The sequence below is a fragment of the Colias croceus genome, chromosome 18 (genome assembly GCF_905220415.1).
Source record: "Colias croceus chromosome 18, ilColCroc2.1".
In the NCBI taxonomy this organism is placed as follows: Eukaryota; Metazoa; Arthropoda; class Insecta; order Lepidoptera; family Pieridae; genus Colias; species Colias croceus.
Window position 1 is genome coordinate 4,195,232 of NC_059554.1, and position 17,259 is coordinate 4,212,490.

General features: G+C 30.9%; 5 protein-coding genes across 6 annotated transcripts; 3 read left to right on the top strand and 2 right to left on the bottom strand.

Moving 5' to 3' along the window:
* The first annotated feature begins 455 nt into the window (after positions 1–455).
* On the top strand, positions 456–2,686 carry LOC123699960 (mediator of RNA polymerase II transcription subunit 6). Its single transcript, XM_045647019.1, has 5 exons — positions 456–865; positions 1,198–1,372; positions 1,590–1,695; positions 1,825–1,985; positions 2,410–2,686. The coding sequence occupies exons 1-5, from the start codon at positions 666–668 to the stop codon at positions 2,629–2,631; spliced, it is 864 nt and encodes a 287-aa protein (XP_045502975.1). The 5' UTR covers positions 456–665; the 3' UTR covers positions 2,632–2,686.
* Positions 2,687–3,925: 1,239 nt separating this feature from the next.
* LOC123699961 (CDAN1-interacting nuclease 1) lies at positions 3,926–5,483 on the bottom strand. Of its 2 annotated transcripts, XM_045647020.1 has the most exons (5): positions 5,219–5,481; positions 4,991–5,143; positions 4,757–4,901; positions 4,504–4,553; positions 3,926–4,338 (listed from the first exon to the last, which is right to left on the bottom strand). In XM_045647020.1, exons 1-5 carry the CDS (start codon positions 5,341–5,343, stop codon positions 3,960–3,962), a joined length of 852 nt encoding a protein of 283 aa, XP_045502976.1. In that variant the 5' UTR covers positions 5,344–5,481; the 3' UTR covers positions 3,926–3,959. The 2 variants fall into 2 exon arrangements, with proteins under 2 accessions (XP_045502976.1, XP_045502977.1); XM_045647021.1 differs by lacking the exon at positions 4,991–5,143 and having other exon boundaries at positions 5,219–5,483.
* A 522-nt stretch (positions 5,484–6,005) lies between these two features.
* Positions 6,006–7,592, top strand: LOC123699959 (probable DNA-directed RNA polymerase III subunit RPC6). The gene is made up of 4 exons (XM_045647017.1): positions 6,006–6,375; positions 6,489–6,693; positions 6,771–7,022; positions 7,335–7,592. The coding sequence occupies exons 1-4, from the start codon at positions 6,176–6,178 to the stop codon at positions 7,572–7,574; spliced, it is 897 nt and encodes a 298-aa protein (XP_045502973.1). The 5' UTR covers positions 6,006–6,175; the 3' UTR covers positions 7,575–7,592.
* A 519-nt stretch (positions 7,593–8,111) lies between these two features.
* LOC123699965 (optic atrophy 3 protein homolog) lies at positions 8,112–9,694 on the bottom strand. Its single transcript, XM_045647024.1, has 4 exons — positions 9,365–9,694; positions 9,110–9,278; positions 8,896–9,038; positions 8,112–8,583 (listed from the first exon to the last, which is right to left on the bottom strand). Exons 1-4 carry the CDS (start codon positions 9,504–9,506, stop codon positions 8,249–8,251), a joined length of 789 nt encoding a protein of 262 aa, XP_045502980.1. The 5' UTR covers positions 9,507–9,694; the 3' UTR covers positions 8,112–8,248.
* Positions 9,695–12,303: 2,609 nt separating this feature from the next.
* On the top strand, positions 12,304–16,281 carry LOC123699958 (glucoside xylosyltransferase 1). Its single transcript, XM_045647016.1, has 6 exons — positions 12,304–12,636; positions 12,732–13,035; positions 13,509–13,701; positions 13,825–13,940; positions 14,360–14,542; positions 15,598–16,281. Exons 1-6 carry the CDS (start codon positions 12,497–12,499, stop codon positions 15,772–15,774), a joined length of 1,113 nt encoding a protein of 370 aa, XP_045502972.1. The 5' UTR covers positions 12,304–12,496; the 3' UTR covers positions 15,775–16,281.
* Positions 16,282–17,259: the final 978 nt, after the last annotated feature.

Genomic DNA, 17,259 nt, shown 5'->3' on the forward strand with positions numbered 1-17,259 from the left:
TCCACCACGCTGGCCAAGTGCGGGTTGGCGGATGTCACATGTCGTCGAACTTTTGATTCTTCGACATGTCGGTTTCCTCACGATGTTTTCCTTCACCGTTTGACCAGTCATAACATGAGCAGATAAATTGAAAAATCAATTTATTTACTGCACTGGACGTGCAGTCTGGTCTCGAACCCCCGACTTATCTGGACTTATCAATTTGAAGTCCGAGGTTCTCACAACTGAGCCACCACTGCACTTTACACATTCAGACTCATCACAGGTACATACTGTGGTGTATACCACAATTAACTGTGGTTACTGAGCTCGTGTAAACCGGCCAAATAAAACTAATAATCGTGTAAAACAAGTGTACAACTAGTATACATTATACTCTTTGGTGTAAAACTAATTTATAATCTATATTTTTGAGTTTTTGACGTTTTAAATGTCACTTCAGTATTATTACCTACCTACCTACTTGTTGACTGTTGTTGGTATTTTCATATTATCTTCAATAATGCAACAATAGAAGCATTTCGAATTTAAAGGAACTAAAATCAAAATAGTGTAAAATAACTCTATATACATATAAAGAAAGACATATTAAATATCGGTCAAATACATTGATTAGCAAAAGTTTGCAAGTCTCCTACAAAATAATTATTAATTAATCTGCTAAGATGATGCCTGCAAGAATTGGTCATCTTCCTATTGCTGCTGAAAATCCTCTGGGACTATCATGGCATGATTCGGCGTGGATTCCATCACTTAATCCGTCTAATATTATGGATTATTTTTCTGAAAGATCAAACCCCTTTTTTGACCGGACATGTAACAATGAAGTGGTAAAAATGCAACGTCTTAGCATGGATCAACTGCAGTAAGCATAAGATTTACTGTTAATTAGTTTAATTTTGAACATATTCTTTATTACATGATTGAAAATGGGTCAAGCAATGGCATAGCTACATATTTGAAATAGTACATTCTTTATCAGAATCTATAGCTAAACAAATTGCTAAAATTATGTTAAAGGGCTGAAAATTGAGTAAGCTAATAATTTTAATGAAATTGCAATGTTTTCAGTGTTTTGAGATACCTATAGTGCACTCAATGTTTACACCAATGTATTATAATATTAAAATTTGAGTTTATTAATGTAACATTAGAAAAAAAGTCATAGAATGAAAGTCATTATGATTGTTATTTCAGAAACATGACAGGCCTAGAATATATTTTACTCCATGTTCAAGAACCAATCTTGTATGTTATCCGAAAGCAACACAGGCACAGTCCCTTACAGACAATACCTTTAGCAGATTATTATATTATTGCTGGCATTGTTTATCAAGCACCAGACCTTGCTAGTGTCCTAAATTCAAGATTGGTAAGAATATCAGTATTAAATTGTGAATATTAATGTAATTGCTCATGCTGCAACAACTTAAAACATTAACAGTGACTAAAGTATATATTATGTTATTATGAGACAAGATTATTCTTACTTGGTGAATAAAATATGTACAAAGCTTCGTAGACTGTTTGTTATCTGTATAGATCTGAATTAAGTTTACACTAAAACATGCAACTTATTTATTTTGTAGCTGTCTGCAGTTCATCATTTACAATGCTCATTTGAGGAAACAATGTCCTATTCCAAATATCATCCCAGTAAAGGATATTGGTGGGATTTCAAGGCTAACAAACCAGGTATGATTCCCCTTTTTGAGAAGCTATATTTATGTATTGCCAAAAGGTTATCTTCCCTCTACACAAATTATCTCAATTCTAATTTTTTTGAAATTAATTTCAATTTACTAATGGATTATTTAAAAATAGGTGTAAGTCCATTCAACGCTGGACAGTCTGCTCCAAAGGAAGTATCGAGTACTCCAAAGGAGGAACCTTCTACATTATTCCAAAGACAAAGAGTAGACATGCTGCTTGCTGAATTAGTCAGGCAGTTCCCCCTCCCTGTCATTCCTGCAGCATCGAGTCAGGTTTGTTGCTATACACACATGGATATTTATGAAGAAACCGATTAAAAGGATTATATAGTTGGAAACCAAAGACATGTATTTTCATGAGTTATAGTATTAGAAAGGTACACAAGTGATAACTGCGTTAAAAACAACCGACTTCAAACTTGCACTTGCAAAATTTACAAATACCTATAGACAAAAATGCTCATAAAATAAAAACTACTGGGCCTATCCGAATAAAATTTTTATGGGACCAATTCGACACCATCCCGCATCGAATAAAAAAAGAATCACGTAAATCGGTTCAGAAACCTCGGAGTAATCGGTGTACATACATAAAAAAAAAAAAAAAAATATATATATACCGGCCGAATTGATAACCTCCTCCTTTTTTTTGAAGTCGGTTAAAAATAACACTTTATGTTAAATTCTTTGTTCACAGACAAATGGTGTTACAGTGAAAACTGAAAATACAAATGATAAAGGTGATAAATCAAGTGACGGAGGCAATTTAAACAATATAACCATAAAACAAGAACCAATGGACACAATGCATTCAGAAATGACAAATGGAAATATGCAAGGACATATGGAAATAAAACAAGAGATCAAGCAAGAAAACATGAAACCACCTCCAGAGAAAAAGCCAAGAAGTTTAGTTTAAAATTTATTTATATTAAATAGAATTAAATACTTTATAAGATTAAAGTGTATAAACGGTTTTTTTTTTTATTCATTAACCTTTATGTATTTCATTAAAACTAGAGACACCGGTTTATCTTGTAATTGTGTTCATTAAAGTTTTCATAGCAATGCTTCATTGTTCCTCTCTTTCTGTAAATTATATAAATTGATAACATTGTCCTTTAGTTTGTTATTATCAGTACATATTATACAATTAGCACTTTCACTTCTAGTGGAACTTGGTGAATCTCTGAAACATAAAAACTTATTACTTCTCATAAATACAAAATAAATTGCAGCTATACATCAAATTTCTTAAATTAAGTGTATTGCCTTACGTTGAATTATTGAATCCCAATTTGAATCCATACCGGAATCCCTCTTCATATCCCATATCAAAACTTGATTGAAATGCCTTACTTTCACCATCTACTACACCATCTGAATATCGGACTTTATGAATAGTATTAACTGTCCTCGCCCAAGTTTTAGCTGAAAGTTTAATAGTTTCATCTCCCATCATGAAAATGTGTTCTTATTAGAATATTAATAAGAATTTGATATTGTGATTTCTTTTGCAAATATAGTTGTTTTCAAAATCATTGACACATAATCACTGTTATTTTCCATTCACGATATGATTTAAAATTGTTATTTGTTAATTTAATTGAATGAGATTCGATATGAGTTAATTAAATGAGAGTACCTAGGCAGAGTAGGTACCTAGTAACTGTGCCTAGTAATTTCAAATTTTCAAGATTGGAAATTTGACAGTTCGCCTAATGAACCACAGATTATTATAGTACTTGTCAGTTGTCACAATTTTATGTATGGTAATCACAGACTAAAAATTCCTGGTTCACGCAATAATAAAACCTTAATAAAAGATATCTTATACAACAAATTTCTTTAGCGCTGGCCCGAAGCTGCACATAAGTCAAAAATAAGGCATGTAAGCAATCATGTAAGTATGTAATATTTGGGTGAGACAGTACTGCAGTAATCCCCTCCACATTTCATTCAGCGCTACAGTTTCAGGCCACCTATGACCTATGGCTCAGGCCCTGGAGTGGACAATATTATTAATATTTTCAGAATGATTGTTTATATTTTTTGATTAGCGTAGCACCCAAGCATTCTTTATATTCTGATCTCAACACATAATAATTATAAACATATCAAAACACTTGTTTCTTCTTTTATGACCTACTAAATTATGCTAGCAGCTAGGTGTGTTACTACGTATAGTTGTTTGATATGAAATAAAACGTAAATTACTTGGAATTACTTTTAATCTCATTAAAACAATCAAAAATCTACTTTATATTGTGTTATACTATCTTTATCTGGAAACTTAGTCCTAAGTATGAACATGTTATTCACTTCTGGCATATTGTCCAAAGTTTCCAGATACCCAAACCAGTATATAACTAGTCCTGGACCAAATCTGTTCCAGTAGCATATCAATTGTTCTTTGAGATAACCCATATGGTTCTCTTCATCACCAAATAATGCTTTACTTTCAATCCAGTTCACAATGAAACCGTCTACAGCAATTGGGACCTCTAATTTAAAGTCAGGAGTCTTATCATACCCTCTAGTGCGTAAAATATTTTCATCAGAAAATGTTATATTCATCAATTTTAGTTCTCTTTCCAATCGTAGCTCATACTCTAATCCAATTGATCTAGAAAATAAGATTCTTTTTAATAGAACATAACAGTTTAATAATTATGTTTATTATTTAGTATTAATTAAAAGGATACATCATTTTTGAAAGGTGATTAATTCAGAATGCAATTTCATTCAGTAATTTTTTACCAATTATGAAGCATGACTCGTCGATACTTACTGTTTGATGATATCAGCATAGTGACCATATTGATTATCATTCATTATACCCTGAAAATGTAGTGTGTTACTCTTCTGGAATTTATTTAGTTTGAAAAACATTTATTTAAAATGCCTTGAGTTTTATGTAGGTGACATCAAAATCCACAATAATACAAGTAATTATACAATGATTTATATATTCAATTTGAATTGATGCAAGCAGTACTTATATTATATTCATTTTAATTGGTTCAGGTTAAATTAAAACATACCAAAAATACTTGATAAGCCAAATCCTTATCCTCTATAAGTGTAGAATCCTTTAAACATTTCTTGACCATTGCAGAATCTGAATATACATTTTGTAGTAATGATCTGACGAAAAGTGCAGGACTTACACATTGACTGTCAGCTAACCTGCAAAGTAATGTTTAATTAACACTTAATAGATAGGTTTGATACAACATTGCTATCCATTAAATTGTATTACTAATTTAGCTACTTACTGAATTATAATTTCATGTTTGTTTTGACTTTTCATCAGGTTTTCATATAAGTCATAGTATTTGCTTGAAATTACTGGAGACTTTCTGTAATTATGTTTCATTGCTCTCTGAACTAATAAAGATATAATGCTTCCCATAGTTGTTGCGGGAATACTAAAAATTATAATTTTAATAAATAATAAAATATATTTTGAGATATTGACATAGATTTATAAACAAAATACAAACTCTTTATATTTTTTTCGTAATTCATTTTCAGCCTTCCTACTGTATGATGTTAATTTATTGAAGTCCTCTACTATAGATGCATATACCTTACAAGGCATAGGTTTAATTTCTTCTTGTGACAACATGATAAATAATAAGGTAAATTTTTGTTATATTATCAATGCAGCAAAAAATACCATGCACAATCTTGCATAAACAATCTTGGAAAGTTTATTTTCAATATTATTAGATGAAACCATTTACAACTAAATTTGATAAAATTATACAGATTATATTAGACATAAATTATATTATACATTTATTAGATTATATTATTATTACATTATACACATAAGAACATATTTTGATCAATTTATTACAATACAATAGGTAATCAATTTATTATAATTCGACAATTATTTCTGTGATTAATTCAATTCAATTTCAGTGTTGAATTTTGTATTTTTGATATGTTGAAGTGTGACAGATGACTGTCAATGTCAAACATCAGAGATAATTATGCCACAGAGTAGGTAACAAATACAATACAATAGGGCCTAATTACCTACTCCTTGAATCCTACCTATTGAATATATCTAGGTGTTTTAGTACCTAAAAATGAACAAAGTATATCAAAATAACGATCAAAATGCTTTAAACACAGGCTTTAAATAAATATGTAATTATATCATATACATAGATATATATTTCAAATTATCACTTGACAGTTGTCAATTGTCACTGAATGTCAAGTGTCACTGATGATGACATTTGTGATTTGACATTGACACTGTCCAAACTCCATTCTCCAACAGCTGAACCGAATTTGATAATAAATTACCTAATCAATTAATTATATTAATATAACGTGTAAGGTGCTGTATAATAACGTAATAAATCAAAATATATTTAACATAATTACGCCCAATTACATTATTTGAATAGGAGCTTAAAAGATAATCCTTTTATTCATCAAAAATGAGTGATGTAAAATCTGATGATTTGATAATTGAGAAAATTGTAAATGCCGCAAAAGAGAAACCTAAAGGGTTAACTGTAACCGATATGGCTGCTGCAGTTCCAGAGTTATCATCAGCAGAGCTCGTTGAAGTTATTAATAAACTCCTTCAACAAGGTCAAATTGAACTTTATAAGCAAGGTGGATCATTAATATATAAGTAAGCCTTTTGTTTATTTTTAACTATATATATTATATTTACTTATTTATCGAATTTTAGTTAAATCATAGGTATTTGTTGCACCTATCATTTATTATTATCATTATTTATAGAATAAAAAATCAAACAGCAAAACAAGTTATAAAAGGTGCAGATAATGAAGAAAAGGTAGTTTATAATCTTATAGAAGAAGCAGCTAATAAGGGAATCTGGATCCGGGACATAAGGAACCGATCAAACTTAAGTATGACACAGCTTACAAAGATTTTAAAGAATTTGGAGAGCAAAAAACTTATAAAAGCTGTAAAATCAGTTAATGTAAGTATTATAACGTAATCAATTAATATTATGTACAAAAAAAAAGTAATTATATAATAACATGAAATCTTTTTCAGGCTTCAAAAAAGAAAGTATATATGCTATATAATTTGGAGCCTGATAGGTCTGTGTCAGGAGGAGCTTGGTATCAGGACCAGGACTTTGAATCTGAATTTGTAGATATCCTCAATAGGCAGTGTTTGAGGTTTCTTCAACAAAGAGCAGATAAAATTAAAAATAATCCACGTGGGCCAATAGTCGGCCGAACTCAATCCTATGCAACAGCAGCTGAAGTACAAAAATATATTACTGACTTAGGTATAAGTAAAGTAAGTGTTACTTCATAAAATAATAAGCTTTGATCATAAGAAAAATCTATGTAATAAGGTCTATCAAACTATTTATGCATTTTTGTAACTCACACTTTTAGGTTTACATAGTATTTTTTCTTATATGTTTTTTCATAGATCATCAATCATAAAGACATTATTTCATTCATAATTTGATAGATTATTTCTGCTATTTTTCTCCAACATTTCTATGATACCATACTTTTATATATTCACTATGAGTTTATGTTTTATAAAGAAACACTATAAAAATTTATTTCCATTGCTTTATTGTATACTATTCTTTGGCAGGTTAAATTAGAGGTTGAAGATGTGATAACAATTTTAAATACACTGGTGTTTGATGGCAAAGCAGAGAGCAGTGTTTATCCTGACGGTAGCAGAGTATATAGGGCCATAGAATCTCTTCTGCCTCCACCAGGCTTGGTGCAAGTACCCTGTGGCATTTGCCCTTTAATACATAGGTGTTCGTCCACTGGACTAATTACACCACAAGACTGCAAATATATGAGTGAATGGCTTGAACAGTAAAGATTTTGATGTCAAGTATTTATTTTTTCATTTTTTATTAACTCCCTCAATGGTAAAATTCTAAATTAAAGCTTGAATCTTGTTACATAGTTATTTGTAACAAGGATTTTAAACAAAACTTCAATAAAACAGCAGATAATAAATAGTAATTTATATTATAGTGGCTTAACTATAATGTCCACTGATCACTTAAAGTTACAATATACACAATATTATTATCATGGTAACAATTTTGTTTAGAATAAAGCACTACTTGATCTTGCCAATTCCCTATTCACACCAGAAATTATTCAAATGCTGTACAAAGCCAATAGATGTTGGTGGCACCTCTGCTTGAATTGTGCTACTTGTAACTAGTTCAGAACATTCTCCAGTAAAAACATTGCATTATAAGGCCTTCTTAAATACACAACTATTCAACTAAAATAATTCCCTTATTTAGAAAAATGAAGTATAATTTGAAGACTGAACAATGTTAAATCTTTCTATATCTTTTCACTGAATAGGTCTATCACTTACATACTTACAACAATACATATCAACCCCATTTATTTCACAAAGATTAAAATAAATATGCAAGATTATCTGCATATTATCAATCTGCAGGATGTAAAGAATACTCTGTTTTGTCTACAAAAAATAAATAACATTACAAAATACTTTCATTGATATTTTCAAAACAAACTTCTAAAATTATTTTCTATGTTATGAAGAGCCTCTGAAAGCAATGCAGGCTCTCGTTGATAGTTGTTATTTTTTTCTACAACCTTTTTTCTTTCTTGTTTGGGAGTTTGTACGAAGACAGAACTTAATACATCCATTTGTATATAGTTGAGTGATTGTAGAATAATTCCATTGTTGGGGTAAGGTGCTGATGATTGTATATAATGAGAATAACTTATATTTTCAGTTTTGGGTTGGTTTGTTGGGGAAGTTACTCCTGGTGATGAGCCCCCTGGGGGTTTATAACCAGAAGGACCTTTAGGTGGACCATCTGGTTTCTTGTCACCTACAAAAAGAATGTTGCTTATTGGAAAGGTTTGAATAATAAGTGTATTAATTCAATCCATACTAATGCGAAAGTAACTCTGTCTGTCTGTCTGTTACTCAATCACGCCTAAAGTACTGAACCAATTTTCATGAAATTTGGTATGGTGATATTTTGATACCGGAGAAAGGACATAGGCTACTTTTTATCCCGGGAAAATTACGCAATCCCGGAAATCCCACGGGAACGGGAACTATGCAGGGTTATCTTTGACTTCGCGGGCGAAGCTGAGGGCGGAAACCTAGTTAGATATAATGTAAAAAAAAATCTCACCAATTGAATGAATTAATCTCTCCATTTCTCTAAGCTGTGTTTGCTGTTGTTGAACAGTGAAGTATAAATCTGTTATGGTTCCTGTTATATGTTTCATTTCTTCTTCACGCTTAGCTTCCTTAGCTGCTTCTTTTTTGCTTTGTCTAAAAATAAAACATAATTAACAAATACAATACATGCAATGTATTGATTATATTTAAAATAAAAAAATTACCTGTTGTATTCAATTATAAGCAAACCAGCCCCAATAACAAATATAACAGTTTCTCCAAGGAGATTAGCCCCTAGTTCAATAGCCATGTCTTGACTTAGGACTGGAATATTGACTGGTTTTCCTAAGTTTAATATCCACATTTTCGCTTTTACTTCGCACCAGTTATAAACTAAAATAAAAAATTGTAGGTAAGTTAAGAATAACTATGACCTAAAGGAATGATACATTTCTAATTATTATAAAAATTTAACTTACATTGAGCGGGAGGCATACAAACATAGGTTCTGAAAAAGGGACTATTTTTCGCTCTTTCCTTACAAATATTGGCAATAGGTTTGCTTATTTGCTTCACCAATAACACGGAGAGTTTAGCTATAGGGAAAGCACCAACAACCATGTTGAAAAATAAGTATCGTTCGATCGAGAAAAATGTAATTTATTCGAAAATTATCACTATTTTGTACTTAATAGTTAATCAACTATAATCCATAATTAAATACACTGGACTGGAACACCTTTGGTGACTTAAATGCGAAATTTAAAAGTGACCGAGAGGCGAGAATTATCTAATTCATCCCAATTTGACATTGACAAGCATAGACAGAAATCAGAATTGTACAATAGGTACAAACGAGGTACCACCTACAAACTGACGTCCTCAAAACTGACAGTTGGCACTTGGCAGTTGCTTGCTAAGTTGCTTGCAGCTTGCAGATATTGATGAACATGTAAAAAGTAGGTAGGTACACGTACGCATCATCACAACATGGACTTTGTTTTTAATTAAATGTTTTGTTTTTGCACTTTCAAGCAAATATTTTTTTAAATTCACCATTTTTGCATTCAACGATAATCCTACAATATGCATGCATGTTAGTTTGCTTTATCAGTCACTTATTATGATTGCAAAATACGTTTCTATATAAAAAAATATACAGTAACATACCAAATACAAGCACCATTATTGCGTTTAAATATTGAATGAATTACTAATCTCTCCAACCAGTCAATTACTTTTGTTGTATAGCATAACTGTAAAGACTTAGAAAGTTTCATTTCACTGCAAAGTTGAAATGATGTGAATTTGAGTGGGTTAAAAATTAGGCAACCGATATTGATTTTACGTTCATATCTAGCGTTCATGTGTCTAGTATAGTGCCATAGACAAAAATAATAAGAATCAAGATAAGAATAATGGTTTTAGAATGTTAACCCTGCGGTTTCTCCCCAGCCTTCCCCAGCCAAACCTGCCTTAGAAACCTGTGGGCTATAGCTATATTATATTTATATATTTAAAGTATTTGAAATGAATATTAATTGTGCATATTAAGCTTGCGATGTGATTTGTGCCAAATTGCAATAAAACCTTTTCAGTCGTTTTGGCGTGATTCTAATAAAGATCCAAATTTTCGCATTTTGTCAACATGCTGTTTTCCAATTACAGAGCATAATGCGACGCAGTGGCGCACAATGCCGAATTATGCTGATGCTTAATTGGAACGTGAAACGCACCAGCAAGTTGCGCTAAGTTCAGTGTTGAAAAAAAAACATTCTTATATTCATAGCAATAACCTCATCTATTAGGTAAATAAAGTGGTATGTACATAATAATTGGTTGAAAACTATTTACGGTTATTTTAAGTAATTTGGATTTTGATTATTTCATTAACATTTTTTTCAATGTTTGTACCTTCATCCATACTTATATTTATTTTTTTAAACACAATTTGAATTAACTTTGATTATTTCGAAAAAACTACAATGAAACGAAAGCTTTAAATTTTTTTCCAACAATTAATAATTACTAACGATAAATCGATTGCACGCATTATGCCGCATAATGCGCTCTAGTGCTGTAATTGGAAAACACGGATATAACCACAGAACTATATCGAGATAGAAGGAAAGAGTGTATGTACCTCGCGTGGCGAAAAGACGATTGATCATCGTCTTTGCTCGCCACGATGCTCAGTCTATTCACGACCTCTCTCCGTGTGTGACGTACTAATGCAAACAGAAAATGGCCCCGTGCTCGATTATTAACTGTGCAAACACCACCAAAAAAGTTGAAGGTGTCAATAAAAATATTTCCTTTCACGGGTTAGTACTTTTTGCCCTAAAATATCTGTTATTACTTATAAAACAATTTATTTTTGTGCTCCGTAATAATTTAATGTAAACGGTAACGGAATGATGCTACTTTTCCATCACGGCTTTAATTTTACACGCCAGACTGGACATGCATTGAAAACCAGCAATGAAAATAAAACATTCCAAACTGTCGAAACACGGTAAAGGTTGGTTTCTCATTTTTCTGTCAAAAGTAAGTATATAGAGTTGTACGCCACGATTTTCAATGCCGATTTCTTAGTCGATTCAAATCGATACCTATTGAAAACAGAAAAATGATAATTATTTTTTAATCCTATAATATTATTGTTAGGTATATCGAAGGTTTAAAATATATTTACTATATACTTATTGCAAATTTGTTTCAGTTTTCCGAAAGATTCTCTTGTGAAAAATAAATGGATGGAAGCAAAAACTGGTTTCCTACGAAACACAGTCTGATTTGTACCATACATTTTCACGAAGGTTCGTTCACTGGCCCATCAAAGTTTCGGCGAATAATGTTAAGTGGTTGAGGAGTTCCTTCCGTCTCCATCATTAGCTTAGCACCATGATACTAGAATTTAATATTGTCATCTGACTTGCACATGTATGCAAAATTTTAGCTCAATAAGTTGAGTAAAATTACTTTAATATTCAATTGCAAGATTTGATCCGAACGTACATATATACATACATTCAAATACACATGCATATACATACAGATTAAGTTAATAAAAAGCTTGTAAAAATTAACATTCATTTTTATTCTCATTCTTCTGTCAAGGTCAAAATCGATTCCCAAATCGATTCCATAAAATGTTTTAACTACGTCTACTTAGTTTCTATTTATTAGGGGACAATTATTTTGACGTTGTGAACATCACTAAAAGACTCGCGTGACGTCAAAGTAACTACGCAAAATGTTACACGGTCGGTTCTCATATAAATCGACGAACTATATTTCCTTCTATCTCGATATAGTTCTGTGGATATAACCCACGTTACGAATTGAAACCTTTCGTCACACCTTTCGTTGATTTTTGGAACGTCGGTTAAAAAAAAGTACATTGTCACTGATTGTCACTGTCAAAATTATTTGTATACAATTTCAATTTCAAACAAACAAGTTCAACTGCTGTGTTAATTATATCATATTGTTAATTTTTTATGATAAACTATTATTACATTTTTCACATGTTATAGGAAATCAAAGGGATCTTATGTCTAAGATTATGAAATGATCTTAGAGCATTTCTTTAACCTGTTACATTCACCATGAGAAAGTTATCAATTTTAAAACTTTTACTTTTTATATGCTTTTGCTGTATTATCGTATTTTTTTATTCAAATAGAAGTAAATCTGATAAAGGAAGCGAAACCTACGAAAATAATTATTTTAAACATGAAGACTACAGGCATGTTTATAAAAAATAATATTTAACCAAATTTTAGTTTATTATCCTATTCTATGAAAACACATTTTCTTAAGTGGAAATAATTTCTTTTCCAGGCGTAGCACATCGTCAACCAAAACTCAAAGAGTTGTGATTTCATTTGTGGTTTGTGATTCAAGATTCAATGAATCTTTAAATGTTATCAAATCAGCATTGCTTTTTACAAAATCTCCCTTATTATTCATTATATTCACGGATCAAAAATTAAAACCTCTCTTTAAGTCTACTCTGACTGAATGGAAAAATATTATTGGGGAAAAATTGGAATTTGAACTCCAAAGAATTAATTTTCCAGAAGCTCATAAAGATGACTGGATGAATTTGTTCAGCAAATGTGCAGCACAAAGACTTTTTATACCGGTTTGTATATTATGAATATTTTAATTAAAGGTAGAGTTCTGTTTTTAGAGGTTTAAGAATTGTTAAAAGTACTTAAATCAATTGGAAACTATGTTTCTTAATAAATTATACATTACATATATATTAATTTCAAAATGTTTAAAATCAATAAGATATCTTGTGAATATCAATAAGATTGGTTTGTGTACAGGATTGGTATTGCACCGTTTCAATTCTAATAAATCTTAATATATATAAATCTCGTGTCACAATGTTTGTCCTCAATGGACTCCTAAACCACTTAACCGATTGTAATAAAATTCGCACACCATGTCGATCCAACTTGAGAGATAGGATAGGTTTTATCCCGGAAATCCCTTGGGAACGGGAACTATGTCGATTTTTCTTTGAAAACGCGGGCGAAGCCGCGGGCGGAAAGCTAGTATGTACATAAAATTTCATCATTTCTTTAAAATTGATGTTATTTATTTCAGACATTGATTCCACACATAGATGCTATGATTTATGTGGATACTGATACCTTATTTTTGGCACCTGCTGAAGAATTGTGGGATTCTTTTTCAAAATTTAATCACACACAAATATCAGCAATGGCACTAGAAGATGATAATCCAAATGTTTCGTGGTATCCTCGCTTCGCTAAACATCCTTTTTATGGAAAATATGGTGAGAAAGCTTCATCAATCAACAATATTTAATTTGTTACCAGTTTTAGATAAGGATAAATAACAAATCTTTAAATGTATTATAAGTCTAATTATTTAACATTAAATTATTATAAATTTTTAGGTCTCAACTCAGGTGTTATGCTGATGAATTTAACAAGAATGCGAGAATTTGGCTGGGTTGACTATGTTACCCCAATTATGTTGAAATGGAAATTGTATATTCCTTGGGGTGATCAGGTAATGTTAGTTTATATTACAATTGGATAAAAGTTGAATCAAGAGCTATATTATAATACTATATTAATGTGCATCAGGCAATGTAAAAAGTTTCATATTTCAGAAAACACAGTTCACATCCCCGTGGTTCCGCTCCTGTTGGTCTTAGCGTGATGATATAATATAGCCTTATAGCCTTCCTCGATAAATGGGCTATCTAACACCGAAATAATTTTTCAAATCAGACCAGTAGTTCCCGATATTAACGCGTTCAAACAAACAAACAAACTCTTCAGCTTTATAATATTAGTATAGATTTATAACATTTACAACATTAAAATGTACCAAATATAAAATATATTTGGTACATATATCTGGTTATATGAAAAAAGAAGTGCTTATATGGATATTAAATTTTATTTATTTATATTTATTTTCAGGATATTATAAATATTATATTCCATTATCATGAAAGTGCAGTATATGTACTATCATGTCGATACAATTACCGCACAGACCAGTGTATGTATGGTGATGCGTGTGCCGATGCCACAAGTCAAGGTATCTATGTGTTACATGGAAGTCGGAGAGCTTTTCACAACCACAAACAGCCTGCATTTGAGGTAATTCTTTATAGAGTGTAAACACTCGGTTTATGTATTATATTAAATACTAGCTTCCCCCCGCGACTCCGTCCGCGCGGATGTCGGTCTTCGCGTGGATGGTTTATTTCTCCATTTTGAGTAACTCTGACAATGACATCTTATAAATATCTATTGGACCCAAATACGGCTAGGCCTATAATAATACGCAACGTGTGTTCGCGGTTCTACAGAACAACGTCTATGGATAAAACTGAAAAATTAAGATTAATTTTTTTCTACGTATTTTTCCAGGATAAAAAGTATCCTATTTTACGCCCAGGATAATAAGGTATAATTATACCGAATATAGTTTCATCGAAATCGAACCGTTAGTTTTCACGTGATGCCTGAACATACAGACAGACAGACAGACAGACAGACAGACAGACAAAAATTTTTTTAATCACATATTTGGGTTTGGTATCGATCCAGTAACACTCCCTGGTATTTATTTTTTCAATATTTTCAATGTACAGAATTGACCCTTCTACAGATTTATTATATGTATAGATTCCAAGAGGTGCATGAAGATATTTATATTTTATTTTATGATAGCTACTATTTTTAGTAGTATATGTTGAAAATCTGAAAATAGCTGTTTTGGGGCCACTTATATAATTTGCCTTATTTCCTCTTCTTGCACATGTTTCTTTTCCCTCTTTGCCACTAAAAAGTATAGATACCTACTTGATGAAAGTCCTTATAATGTAAACACATTCTTTACTATCAACTGAAACCTACTTTTATATGCTAGGAGATCCTACTTACATATATCTTAATATATATAAATCTTGTGTCACAATTTTTGTTCTCAATGGACTCCTAAACCACTTAACCGATTATAATAAAATTCGCACACCGTGTGCAGTTCGATCCAACTTGAGAGATAGGATAGTTTAAATCTCAAATCGTTTTAGAGAAAGCGGGCGAAGCCGCGGGCGGTAAGCTAGTTTAATATATTATGTTACAACCAATGTGTTGAAGTAGACATTACTGATGTGAAATTATAACAGTTAAATCATTTATTGTTTCAGGCTGTATATCAAGCTATGGACGAATATGAAATAGGAACAGAACCAAACAATGTGTTGGTCAAAATAGAACAGTATTTTGATGCAGCTCCGGAATCTAATTGTGGTAATTTAAAGGATGCCTTTCTTAAAGTTCCAAAACAGGTACTCAGTAATACATATGTGAAACCAGAAAGGTAACAATCACGATTATTTATGAACTAATAATAATTTTACAATTTTTGTGATATAGTATTGCAGACAAACTCACACCAGAATTATGTTTATTTAACCAAAAACTAGAAATAACATATTGTACACACTCCTCAGAATAATTGAAGATATATTTTCATATATTGTTTTGCATATATGATAGGTGTTTTGTTCTTGATACAGGTATTTTTGCCTACTCATTTAACTTTCATAATGACCCACACTTGTGAGTATCGTGATCAAACAATGGAATATAAAACTGACAAAAGTTTTTTTCCCCTAAAACAAAAAGAAACAAATCCATTTGAAAGTGGTATTTTACTCATTGCTACAAGGATCAATTTAGATTGCGCTTTTTGATTTACCTATAAGTGTTCGACTTAACATAATCATTTTTAAGCTATTGCATAGCTCCTATCGCGGGCCTTGAGCGCGGGGACCGAATCGAGAAATTCCGTAACGAAAAAACCTCACGCTCCCCACTCCGACGGGCTCGCAGGTGTGGCTTGAAGGCATAGCATGCAATAGCTTTACCGCGGCAGTCCCCGAGTGCCACACGTCTTTTTTATTATTATTATTATTTATTACATAGTTATAACAATTCTTATTATAAATTACCCTCAAAAACATGACATTTCCACCTTTATTAAATGTACAATGTAAGTATAAAATCAGAATTAATTCGTATTAAGTAAACATAAGTTTAAAAAATGTATTAATTATCTTGGATGATGAGGCCTTTGTTACCATCTTTCAAAATGTTTTAGTTTATATGTAAGTATTGTTTGTATAATTAATCTAAGTTTCTATTCTATGTACTATTTATTTAACAATTAATGTTTTGTTTTAAATTAAAAATGACGCGTAATTAAAATATACATATTCAAAAAAGCCAGTGCACATTAGTAGTGTGTTGTTATAAGCGTTGGCCTTAACAATTGTGAGGCTTGTTGTTGCATGATTATTTAAAATATTAAATATAATATAATATAATCTTAATATAATAATTATGTATTTTTTAAAGAAAAAAGCATTCAGAATACATGGCGAAAAAGTGTTCTTCGTGTTTATTCGTATTAAGTGTTATTAACTGCTTAAATGATGCAGTAGTGGTACTAAAGGTTAGTCACAACTCACAACTCATAAGTGATTTATCACTTCAATCTTTCTTCAATGAATAATATCCTTATTTTAAAGTATCATAAGTATGTCGAAAATCTTATGACGATAGGTATCAATTTTTAAACATTCCTATGACATTGATTTTCTTTGCTTTATAAATGAATATTAAAGCCATTCAAATATTATTTTATAATACTCCTTAAATATTACGATTTTATCTCATTTATAAAAAATAGTATTTAAGTATATTTTGGAAAAAGTTTTATTGTTGCAGTATTGAGCATAGTAATGCTTTTTAATGTTAAGACAGTAGAATATTTATTATTTATTTAAGATATTAATTTATGGATC

Bases quoted from the DNA above. Each gene is read 5' to 3' on its own strand.
- LOC123699960 (XM_045647019.1), top strand. From the start codon at position 666: ATGATGCCTGCAAGAATTGGTCATCTTCCTATTGCTGCTGAAAATCCT. The intron at 1,696-1,824 runs GTATGATTCCCC...ATTTAAAAATAG, and splicing joins TTTCAAGGCTAACAAACCAG to GTGTAAGTCCATTCAACGCT. The intron at 1,986-2,409 runs GTTTGTTGCTAT...CTTTGTTCACAG, and splicing joins TTCCTGCAGCATCGAGTCAG to ACAAATGGTGTTACAGTGAA.
- LOC123699961 (XM_045647020.1), bottom strand. From the start codon at position 5,343: ATGTTGTCACAAGAAGAAATTAAACCTATGCCTTGTAAGGTATATGCA. The intron at 5,144-5,218 runs GTTTGTATTTTG...TATAATTTTTAG, and splicing joins TTACGAAAAAAATATAAAGA to TATTCCCGCAACAACTATGG. The intron at 4,339-4,503 runs GTAAGTATCGAC...CTTATTTTCTAG, and splicing joins TATGCTGATATCATCAAACA to ATCAATTGGATTAGAGTATG.
- LOC123699959 (XM_045647017.1), top strand. From the start codon at position 6,176: ATGAGTGATGTAAAATCTGATGATTTGATAATTGAGAAAATTGTAAAT. The intron at 6,694-6,770 runs GTAAGTATTATA...AATCTTTTTCAG, and splicing joins AAGCTGTAAAATCAGTTAAT to GCTTCAAAAAAGAAAGTATA. The intron at 7,023-7,334 runs GTAAGTGTTACT...ATTCTTTGGCAG, and splicing joins CTGACTTAGGTATAAGTAAA to GTTAAATTAGAGGTTGAAGA.
- LOC123699965 (XM_045647024.1), bottom strand. From the start codon at position 9,506: ATGGTTGTTGGTGCTTTCCCTATAGCTAAACTCTCCGTGTTATTGGTG. The intron at 9,039-9,109 runs GTAATTTTTTTA...TTTTATTTTTAG, and splicing joins CTTATAATTGAATACAACAG to ACAAAGCAAAAAAGAAGCAG. The intron at 8,584-8,895 runs GTGAGATTTTTT...TTCTTTTTGTAG, and splicing joins GAGATTAATTCATTCAATTG to GTGACAAGAAACCAGATGGT.
- LOC123699958 (XM_045647016.1), top strand. From the start codon at position 12,497: ATGAGAAAGTTATCAATTTTAAAACTTTTACTTTTTATATGCTTTTGC. The intron at 12,637-12,731 runs GCATGTTTATAA...TTTCTTTTCCAG, and splicing joins TTTAAACATGAAGACTACAG to GCGTAGCACATCGTCAACCA. The intron at 13,702-13,824 runs GTGAGAAAGCTT...ATAAATTTTTAG, and splicing joins TCCTTTTTATGGAAAATATG to GTCTCAACTCAGGTGTTATG.